This window comes from Watersipora subatra, chromosome 10 (genome assembly GCF_963576615.1).
Source record: "Watersipora subatra chromosome 10, tzWatSuba1.1, whole genome shotgun sequence".
NCBI lineage: Eukaryota > Metazoa > Bryozoa > Gymnolaemata > Cheilostomatida > Watersiporidae > Watersipora > Watersipora subatra.
In genome coordinates this window covers 53,664,526-53,676,288 of record NC_088717.1, presented here as the reverse complement: position 1 = coordinate 53,676,288, position 11,763 = coordinate 53,664,526, and the positions used below count along the sequence as shown (strand labels likewise).

The window sequence follows — 11,763 nt, the reverse complement described above, 5'->3', positions numbered from 1 at the left end:
TGTATATACCATATATATTATGTATATATATATATTATGTATATATATACTATATAAATATACATGTATTGTATATATACCGTTTACATATACCGTATGTATATTTTTTTAGTTGCTTTGTTGGCAATAAGTTAATTTCAAACAGAAATATTTTTTCAAATTGTGCCATACAAGAACCATAAAGCGAAAAAGGCCAAAAACGCGGACAATGTCGAGCATTTATCTAGTTAGACAATAAAATCAAACAATGGTTTGCCAATTAACGTTCACTACCTTGCTCTACCAAAAGAACAGATATTAGGTAGAAGATTGTTGAAGCAGATAGCAATGATATTTTCAAAATAATGTTTAGAGGTTGTATGCAATTTACTCATATCACGTAGGTTAAAATAAGTTGAAAACCTGTAACTGTCATAAAAACGTTTCAGTATTCCAATTTTTTGTAGAATCTATTTGGAGGTAATATGTTTGGTGCTTCTGAGATTGGTGAGCCAAGAAAAATAGTTGTGCAACTTTTTTGAAAGTTAATTTTGTTCATGGATCATTTAACAGCATGACATGTTTATTCACCGGGTGATGTTTTTTTGCTGATCTTAGATAGCAGCCAGGAGTGATTAGTCACAGTATTTTGTGAGTCTTGATGATTCATGATTGTATGGCACTTGATTGGTTATTGGAGCATTTATAGAATGCCTGAACAGAAATTTAGACAGTTTGGTTGCTTTGGTAACTTATTCAAAAACATCGTATTATCCCACTCTTCAGGAAAACATTACTGTATCACTATTACTTTATATCACTATTACTGTGTATAACTATTACTGTGTATCACTATTACTATGTATCACTGTTACTCTTAGGCAGTTTGTACTCTCTTTGCAAGCTTTTTGTTTTGTAGTTTTCTTGAAAAAGGCAATTGAACAGAACCTTTGCAGATTATATAGATAACTATAAAAGGCTCATGAGAAATTGAATTTTCATTCACTCGTGAGACTGGTACTGAGAACTGGTACTGAGAACTGGTTCACTGAGAACTGGTTCACTGAGACTGGTACTGAGAACTGGTACTGAGAACTGGTTCACTGAGAACTGGAACTGAGAACTGGAACTGTTACCTTTCTTGTCAGCACTGAAAAATTTAGATTAAAATTCAGCATGAATTCTGGATAAGCTGATAGAATTAGCTAGCATTCTAAAAGGTTAGTTTTACGTGTATGTTGGTCGTTATCACTAGCATACAACTCGTATGACTCACATAAACTTTATAAAAGTTGAGTCAATAAAATATTTGTAATGGGATTTATAAAAATACCGCAGCTTATCCTGATAAACCAAATACATAAACAATGTATTGCTTCACCTACCTTTTATTTCTTACCACAACAATCTAAAGATTAGCACAATTTATGTGTAATTAAAATAGGAGAACAATATAAAAACCGTTAGAAAGCTGAATTTGACAATTTTGTTTACCTGACAATGAAGTAGCACTATTACTTTGAATGCGTTTACTTACATAAACTGAATTGCGCTAGTACAAGATGTAGACCGCTAGACTAAACCTCCAGACACATCTACTATATATTAGTGATTAAGATGATTGAAGTGCCAATACACGTTATAATGTCTATCTTAGAAAGATTTCTCTAAGTTGCACTTGACTTCTCATCTTTGCAGCAAAGCAAACTTATCAATCAAGCAATTCATCATTCTGAGATGTCCATTAAAGCCATTTTTGAATTCTAATTTTTCATCAAAGTAATCATCTCCCATTACTCTTTATATTCTAGAGGCTCTATACTAAAGGTGTCTACATATCTCTCTTTACGCTTCAAACTGTTGCTTGAGAGCAAAATGGTTATCAGGTTGTTTTCTTATTTTGAAGAATCGTTTGACAGAAGAAAAAAGATAAAAGTTTAAATCCTATTGTCAATTTATTGAGATCAGTGTAAATTGATTCATGCAGGTTGCATAATTTTGTTCTTTGGGTTCAGAATTATTTGCTGTTAACTTATACCAACAGTACATTAAATAACACTTCTAGCAGAAGCTAAGATTGCTTAGCGCTATGGTACACAAGCTAAGCTCCAAATATTTACATCTTACTTGAAACATAACATCTACCTTAAAGATTTTCTCTTGATAGCATACATGAAAAGTTAATCCCACTACACCTTGGCAGTTTAAGCCTAATTTTTTATTGTTTGTAAAATAAAATTATTATTGACAGCATAAAACGGACACACACTGAAAGTCAGGAACAATTTTACTAGCTAAATTAATTTTTGCACCTGCTGTTAGGTTTGCCTAGCTTTTGTACCTGCTGTTAGGTTTGCCTAGCTTGATAAAAACTGTATAAGAGAGCTAGCTAACATTTCTAGTTTGCTGCAATCATCAATTTATATTAATAAACATCCTTTTGTCATCCATTATGTCTGTGAGCTTCATTAGTCTTTGTTTGATTTTGTCTAACCCTTAATTTCATATGCTCTGCATCTTCTGCCAAGCTCCATATGGTTTCTAAGAACCTGTCTCTTAAGCACCCAGCTATGGGTTATCTTATTCAACACGAAAGAATGTCTGGGCATCATCGATGACTTACTGTTAGTCAAAGCTAAACCTTTAAGATGGGCTACTTATTGATCATCCAAAAACCATTAAGACCGATATAACATCGCTTTCAGAAGAAAAAAAAACACAAATTTAAAAATTACTGTAAGTTTTCAAACAATGAAATGATCATATTTACATACATATACAGATCTTGTATATAAGTAGAACACTAGTACAAGTGTGACATCACTGAATTAGTAGTAATCTATGGTTGATTGTTGAGTATTCGTTCAAGTTGATAGTTTATAAGTTAAGACTGTAACTACTTGCAGATGAGTCAGTGTTAATGATCTGATCTTTTCTTTTTATAAAACTGCATAACTAATTCATGTCAAAATAGAAAATCCTTGCGGTATTCTTCAATATTTTTAGCTTTTTATGTCACCGCCTATGCAATTTAAATAAAATTAACAAAGCTAACAAGACTTCTTTTTATATCTCCAAATAAAACATCTAGAACCAGGAAAATTCTGAATTATTTCCTATTCAGCAGTCTAATCTGAACGGTGGCCTTGACATTCTTGTCGGGTTGTCTTAAAAGGAAGCCCCTTCGAGAGCCGCAGTGTGTCAAAGACATTGGAGTTACAATTCCCTTCTTAAAACACTTATAAGTTATTAAATTTTGTTTACATTTATTTATATTTTTAGCAAATAAAATACATTTACTTCCAATAAACTTAAAGAATACATCTTCACAATATCCAAGCCACATAAATTTGTCTAAATACTGGATTACTTTAAGAAAGCATAGTACAAAAAAGTGAACAGTCAAAGCATCTCATAATAAAGCTCTTTGCAACCGTTATCAATCATGCTATAAGTTCACAAGTCACGAAGCCAAAGAATAAGTGTATACACCAAGATTCCATTTATCCACGGGGCCCGTTCCTGAGACAACTCCTTATGAATCTTACTCTGCATTGTCTGCCTCGTCGGCGTCTTGGACAGCTATTTTTAGCCGCTCTTCTACACCGCCTTCTGTTACCCCGAGGACCAGGAGGACCCGGTGGAGGACCTGGAGGACCAGGAGGGGGAGGAGGTGGAGGGACTGGTCCACATGGAGGAATCTACAAAAGGAAACAAAACGCTGAATAAATCTTGTCATATTACTTTCAAAGCTTCCTTAAGAACAAGTTCTTTTCTAAACAACAAAACAAGCATTTCTGCTACAAAAGTAAACTTTCTAGTTGAGGTGTTGAAACTAATTTGCCTTAAATAAAAATTTCTGAACATATAATTTTAGTGTGAAACATATTTTTTTGGGCTCGACATAGAATAATACATAATTATGCTTGAGTCATTAACAAACAAATGAAGTTAATAAAATTATTCTTACATGATAGACATGCTTTTTCTGCCCTGAGACAAGCTAACCTGTTAATTCCTACTAATCTTCGATACTGACTTTTGAACTTTGACACAAAATTTTGACACTAATCAAATTAATGTATTGTTACTCATTTTCAAACATCATTTGAATGAAATTTCAGGTTACAGAATAATAACATGAATTTTGAAATTCTGGCTTTTCATTGCTTTGTTTGTTTGATCGAGTTTTAACATATTTAATACCAAAACATGTGAATTGTAGAAACGAATTTAGGAAAATATTATCAAACTTATAAAAATAATCTCGTTTATTCTCAAAACTATATCATATATACATATAACAACAAGACAACATATCTTGATATTTTATAAGAGATAATAAGGGTGGCAATATACGAACAGCCTACCATCGAATATCAACGTTTGCTTCAACCTTATAAAAATTTCAAAAATAGTCATTTATTTGTAAATATGTACAGTTTAACATGTTTGTTATACAACAGTGAGTTTGTTAAAAGACAATTCTTTATATTTCCAAAGTTGATAAGATCACCTACACAGTGAGCCTTTTTCTCGGCTTCATTCTTAACAACTGCTATTCCTTCTATCTATTGGTTCTTTATCTAAGATATATCCTTGTTTATCTAATTCTGTATCTCTTGAATGGAAAAGACAGACAAAGACAAGACGTGAGTTGGGCTCACTAACACTTACCGCAAAACAGTTTTCGATCTGAGTGGCAGGGCCAACGCACGATCTAGCATCTGGTCCTTGAGGAAGTGGGTTGTTACAGACCCGACTTCTGGTTCTGGTTCCTTGCGGGTTGCATGGGCCAACACAAGCTGACCAGTTCATCCAAGCTCCCCACATTCCATCTATGCTGCATGGCTGCAACACAATATATGATTTGTCATTATAAGAACATGTTATCCAATTAGCAATTATATGTGAGCACTGTAGTTAACAACAGGACACAAAAGGTTGTGCAACTAACATGCAAAAGACATTTATTTTTTATCTACAAATAGCTAAAATCATGCAGTTTTGCAACTGGATTGAGTTGAATTTATCTAAAACAAATATTCAAAGCCCATCTTTGGTATATATACATATATATATATATAAATATATATTTATATATATATAAATACATATATATAAATATATAAATAAATATATATTTATATATATAAATATATATATACCAAAGATGCGCTTTGAATATTTGTTTTAAATAAACAAATATTCCAAGCGCACCTTTGGTGTGTATATATATATGTATATATATAAACTTTGGTGTTTGTTAGTCTGTTGATAGAAAGGTTAAAGTTATAGAGTTGTAAAATTATAGAAATGAAAAGTCTACTTGACGCTGCCATCGAACCCTGAACCTCCAGTTCTACAGACAGGCATGCTATTTATTATACTACGCACTCAACTGGTATTACTATAGCATAATTATGCCTATAATTATGCACCTGCCAATCTTTAATGCTGATTTGCTAAAATATCACACTTTACGCTTTAGCTGGCATGCTTGAAGATCATGATCACATGAGAGATCATGGCGCAACCTTTTATCTTAATGCTGGCAAAAAACTTAGCCAATTCAATGTAAGTTTTTAGGCGCAAACTGTTTTTATTACCGCTTTTATTACCCAAACGCAAGGCATTCTGTTAATAGAATTATAAAAAGTTTACTAGCATACATTTTGGAATTCAAATTATTGCTGTTCTTAGCAAGGCCCTACTATAAATTTAACTTAAAAATTTTAATAGCTGCAAGCTAAATTTCTTCACACTTGAACCTCATTTTTATCATCAAAGTGTCAGGCATTTTTGTATCTCTTTTACAATAGCTGAAAGTAAACCTTTTTCTCCAGAAAAATTTAATTGTTAATTAGCAATAGGTTACCATGGAAACCAAAAGGCTATCTAACAGACATAAACTATTCAACATATAAAGAGATGATTCCTCAAATCTACTTCACTCAACTTTATAGCTGTGCTGCTTGAAAGAGATTATTCTTAAATAATTTAAAACACAGAATCAGCTAGTTTTTGTTGCAAATCGATTTTCTTGAAAAAGCCAATAGGCACAAGCCATTTTTTTATCAACCAATCATCAAACAATATTTGTGACAATCAATAAAAATACATGAATGTGTGTTTACCTAAAAAGCATTCCAACATACATGTAGGTTTAGAACAGTCAAACCTGTTGCCACTTCAGTCTATTGGTGACACGAGGCAAGGCTAAAGAGTCTACTGTAAATGCAAACTTCAAATACTTTGCCACAAACCTTGTATTAGTAAGGTACAAGTTATAAAATTGGAAATTTTAGTACTTGCATCAGGGATCCAAAAGAGCCCTAAATGCATATTTTTTACCTACTAGCAGTGTTACCTATGAATTGGTGACACAGTAGCACAGAATGGTTGGGGCAACTAAACTATACCTAAAGCAGTTGCTTTCATTTATTTAAATGGAAAAAATTTATTCAGGCAAAAAGTGTAATTCGTTCACCGTTTATTATTGCTGTGTACATGTAGTTTTATTAATTGCTTCTGATTTACTACTAGAAAGAAACTTGTAGAGTTTGCAAACTCAAAGCTGGACAGTATAATGTAAAGACTAGTTATTCAACACCATTACACAACACTAAAGTCAAAACTAGATTCAACTGCATACCCTGGGAGCCGTGCAAGAGACGGTCTGAGTAAGAAGGGTGCCAGCGGGACAGTTGCGACAGGTTCTTATCTGCAGTCGAGTTCCTGTCCCACAAGTGACACTGCAAGGGGTGATGTCTATCCAAGGGTCACACATGCATCCAGGAGGCATTACTTCTGTGGTGGTGGTAGTAGTGGTCGTTGTTTGGCCTGGACACGCTCCTACTTGGAAGGTTAGTCGTATATCATTGAGGCCATTATTTGCACATACATTGACGAAATCTGAGCACATAACAGCTGCGCGGCCATCTGCTGTGTTATATCCCAAAACACTGATAGCTGTAGCTACAAGTAAACATCGATATAATTACTATCAGAGAGCTTAATAATATCGGTGTACAGTCTAATAATAACAGTGGATCTGTATTGATGGTATCATCATTCAATCTCCTTATTATTAATTGCAAGTGTCTTTAGTTAACCAACTGAGGACTTTAATAATAGCTTCCCTGTGTATGTTGGTTCTATTATGATTTGAGACACAAGGAAGTCACTGAAAATTTTAAAACAACCTTGAACAATATTTTTAGCGCTTGAATTTCACAATAATGGCAAATATTGTTACTAAGGACATTTATAATTTGTGTTTTCAATTGTTATATAAAGCTATATATAATCATTTTCATGCGATACTACAAATAGAGCAAGCTAATCAGCTCTCATTATGTGGTAGTATTTGACCCATTATTCAGAAATGATATGACAATAACAATAATATATTAATATTTACAAGTAGTTCTTCCCTTTAATAATACTTTCACAGAAATACTACCTTCTGAAAGATTTTGGCGAAATGTAAAATGATGATTTGAAGATTGGCTTACTGGTTCAGCTACATATTTGAACATTATTAATTGTATATAGCAGGTATGGAGTTTCACTACGTAGACTCACAATACTAGAAGTACATATACTAATGTTTGAAGTTACAGTAGAATTTATACCTACCTCCACTCCCTGTTGCAGGACGGACACCATCGTCGATTCCAAAACTGATCAATGAACCACCCATCGCAAGCTGATCCGGTGCATTACAAAACTGAGTGTTAGCTGGTAAAGATTGACTAGACGAAAAATCTGTAACAACAAAGCAAAGAAGAGTGAAGCCCAAACAGTTCATATCAGAACTAATTTTAACTTATGAAAACCCTTTTTTACTAAAAAAGTACTGAAAAGTTATTTTTCATTTTCACAAGCAAATTTTAAACCAATAAACAAAATTGAAAAGCTTTGCAGATATAAATCAGGTATTGATTTTCATACACCTAATCAATATAAAATGGGAAGTTATTACTGATTCAATTTAAAATACAAACTTTAAAATTTGTTTACATGATGGTTTTTACTGAAGACACAGTAGTAACCGTTGGTGGTGTTGATCTTCAAGTATTTGTTATCAGTATTGAAGGAAAGAATGATCAATGCAGAAGGAAACATCAAACGAGAAGCTGGCTGCTGAATGTACTATCAAGCCAACCAAGTATCGACAAGATGTAATTGATTGACATTGTATCTGCAGTCAATGCTTGCTAAATAACACGTAACGTGGTGTGCTGGTTTGGTAACATCGGTTTGTACTTTGATATGTTAATTGCCACGATATCAGCTGTGACCTAGTTGCCTAGAACACCATCGCCAGAAACAACAGGTTGGGGTTAATTTCCAAAAAGGTCATTGCTGGTGACAGGAATGACATCCAATCTTAAATTGCTCTCTGCATCTGGCCTTGTTTTCAGTCATTAAAGTTTCTTTGCCTCCAAGCTCAGACAGGTCTAACCAAGATGAGAGAAACCTTGTTTTTTTCAATGATGCTCTTAAAAATGCGCACAGCCACTGCTTGCAGTAATTCAAGCAGACATCCTTTTGGATCTTTGAAGAGTTGCTTTCACACTAAGAGAAAAAAGTAGCCCCCTTTGCTAAGTATATAAGAGTACGTATGTTCTTTTTTCCCAGTTCTCGCAAATACAACTTTGGCATTCAATGGCTCACAGGCTATTAGGTCGAGTTAACTTGCTTCAAATTGAATTCTGTCTCATAAGCGTTAAAAAAACTTGATAGTTCCTATGAAGGGAATACTCCAACTTTTTATCCTAAAATGATGTGATGAGTGAAGTTAATCTGTGACAATTGGTACAGTGTAAGTGTGCAACATTTTTGAAGCTACGACAAAGCTGGCAGCAGAATGAAGCCTAAGCAATTGATATCGGAACTGTCTTCAATTTACTAACACCTTTTTTAGTATAGTGCTAGCTGTACTACCCGGCATTGCCCGGGTAATAAAAAAAGTCTTTGGACAAAAAATTGATTTGTATTTAACATATAACAACATTTGCCATTCTAACTTTCAAACTACATACCATGAGAAAAGTGTTTTGTGTAATTGAAATAAATTAAGAGAGAAAATAAAAACAACTGTAAAGGGCTTCAAACTTTGTCAAACAACTTTTAAACTCATATTTTCTCATATCATGAGGAAAATGCTTCGTGCAGATCCAATAAATTAAAAAAATAAAGCGACTATGAAAAGGTTTAGATGTAAATGTGAAATAATTAGCAAGTAATAGCTAAATTAAGTCTGTTTTGCTATGATTACAATAAGAGATGATTCGGTAATGATACAATTAATACGAACTGAGATAACAAAATATAAATTCTGAATATGTTGAATTAATAATAACAATTCTTGCATAGTAGTGTGTGTGTATAAAAAAGGTTTCTGTTTCACCAGAAGCTATCTATCAAAATTCTGAATACGATGATACTAGTACGACGATATGTAAAAATGAGATATTGTAGTGTCTCTGTCTGACCGAATGTTGAGAAAATCTAGAGGCCTTCCTTCTCGCGATAATACAATTGTCTGTGTGAAAAGTATTAACCTTCATAGCAATTTAGCAATTGAACCTTACGAAAAGCTGAAAATAGAAGTTCACAAAAACACAAAAAAGCATCATGTTTCATAGAGCTAATAGAATTTAATCGTCAAATTTTAATCTCGAGAGAATCTATTGTTGATACCGTTTTGCCAAAAACAAATAGCCCTAATACGGCGAGGATGAAAAAGCATCGCGGTTCATAGAGCTAAAAGAGTTCATTAAGTTTAAATTAATGCGTCATTTTTGTGTGAAAACAGAAAAGGGTGTATATGTTATATAGTATGTGCCCTTTGTCGCAGCAGCTTTTGTGGTCTCGTGGTTAAAGCGTTGAATTATTAAACTGCATTCACAATCTTTGTGAGTTCAAGTCCAGCACAGTGTGGAATTTTAATTCAAAAATTTTAATAGTTATAGCTGGACATACCGAAAATAGAAAACAGACGACAAATTTTGAGAAATATATATATAGATTAAAAAGTTATTTTAAATTCCCAGCTAATAATATCAAAAGCGAGTTTTAAGCAAACAAACGAGATTTAAAAACTTTGCAAATGTAAATCAGGTTTTAGTACAGCTAATCTAAAGTAAAATGAAGGTTATTATTGATGCAATTTCCAACACAAACTGTGAAACCTTTGCAAATAATGAGTTTTTAGTGAATATGCCAAAAGCAGAAGCTTTTAACATAAAAATGCTCTTGCATAAATTTGTATAAATAAAAGAACAATGAAGCATTCCAACAAAGACAAGAACTATCTCAGTAATACTATTATCCTGATGAACTAAGAGACCATCTAATGATGATAGCTAATAGTCTGGTAGTATGTCCTAGCGTGGAATATCACCAGGGATGAGCAAAAGTTTAACTCACCATTTGCACGGCAAACTCTATCTGCAGCTGCGGCATCATGGTCACAACCAGTAACTGTTGCCCAGCTTATGCAAACCTGTCGTTCGCCAGCGGCGTTACAACTTCCCTCAAAGTATAGGAGACAGTTCGCTATTGTAATGCAGTTGTTAAAATCTAGAATAAACATTTAAAATTCAGTTAAGATGATTTGAGTTTGATAAATTTGTAAAATTGAAACTAATAAGAGCTTTTATATAAATAAGATTAAGAACGAGGAACAATAAATAAAAACAAAAACTTGGAGACATGGAAAGTTGATGATTTCATTTGGATTTCTTCTATAATTAATAGTGCAATAATTAAAAGCGAATTTTGACTTTTTTGAACAGAAAAGAAAAGAGTAACTAAACTTGGTAGTATTACAGCTGACTCACCCTGAGCTGAGATCCATTGCAACAGATACAGACCTGCAACCACCAAAACTGGACTATAGTGAACAACCAATAACAGAGTGTACAGAGCATAAATTCAAGCTATGAAATACAAAAGACAGAATTTGTTACAGCGTATAAAGTCATATTATACCCATAATATATTCATGTTATAGCCTAGTGCGACCTTCAGCATGTAAATTTAAACTAGAGTTTACAACCTGTAGTACAGTTTAAATTGAGGCTATAATTTACAACAAATATTGTAATTTGCAGCATTTAAATTCAGACTATAGTTTACAATACGAATTATAAATGTTAAAAATATTCTTACTGTCAGGCCATCAATGCATTTAGGCGCTAATGAAGTTCAGGAGAATGTGACTGCCAAGATATAAAATCAATCTTCAAAGAAAATCTACAGCTTGTTAACTAGGCTATAGTTTGCTACAGATCAAGTTCTACAGCAGACAAATTGAAGTTATTGAATACAACAAATAATGCAACCTGCAGCATATAAACCTAAACTATAATGTAAAAGAGAGCTCTGTAGCATATAGTTTATAAAAGTAAATTTATCAGTACATAAATCAAATTATAGATTAGCTCATAGTAGACCTGAAGTACCAAGCAATAACTTTAAATGTGATTAAATACTCGATTCTCAATATTTATTTTTTACAAACTAAAATACAAAAACCTTACCTAAGCCGAGTACGGTTAGCAATTTTGTCATGGTTGCACTTGCCAGGCTTTCCTGTAATCTGTCTCATGTTCTGATCTGGTTCCCTTAAATATTCTCAAGAAAACTGTTTGGTACATTCTGATTGGCCTATTCACATTAAAGCATCGCTCCCACATCTGATTTCAAGTGCCTGTAAATTTTTTAAAAGAACGTAAATTCAATTGGCCAATGAAATGCAGGCTGTGGTAA

General features: G+C 33.1%; 1 protein-coding gene across 1 annotated transcript; it reads right to left on the bottom strand.

Moving 5' to 3' along the window:
* Window positions 1-3,225: 3,225 nt before the first annotated feature.
* Window positions 3,226-11,587, bottom strand: LOC137405970 (uncharacterized). Its single transcript, XM_068092458.1, has 7 exons — window positions 11,535-11,587; window positions 10,833-10,865; window positions 10,420-10,572; window positions 7,621-7,749; window positions 6,635-6,957; window positions 4,657-4,830; window positions 3,226-3,680 (listed from the first exon to the last, which is right to left on the bottom strand). The coding sequence occupies exons 1-7, from the start codon at window positions 11,563-11,565 to the stop codon at window positions 3,483-3,485; spliced, it is 1,041 nt and encodes a 346-aa protein (XP_067948559.1). The 5' UTR covers window positions 11,566-11,587; the 3' UTR covers window positions 3,226-3,482.
* Window positions 11,588-11,763: the final 176 nt, after the last annotated feature.

Excerpts from the sequence above, each read along its gene's own strand:
- LOC137405970 (XM_068092458.1), bottom strand. The coding sequence starts at position 11,565 with ATGACAAAATTGCTAACCGTACTCGGCTTAG. Across the intron at positions 7,750-10,419 it reads TAGAGTTTGCCGTGCAAATG|ATTTTTCGTCTAGTCAATCT; the intron begins GTGAGTTAAACT and ends TTGTTGTTACAG. Across the intron at positions 6,958-7,620 it reads TCCTGCAACAGGGAGTGGAG|CTACAGCTATCAGTGTTTTG; the intron begins GTAGGTATAAAT and ends GTTTACTTGTAG.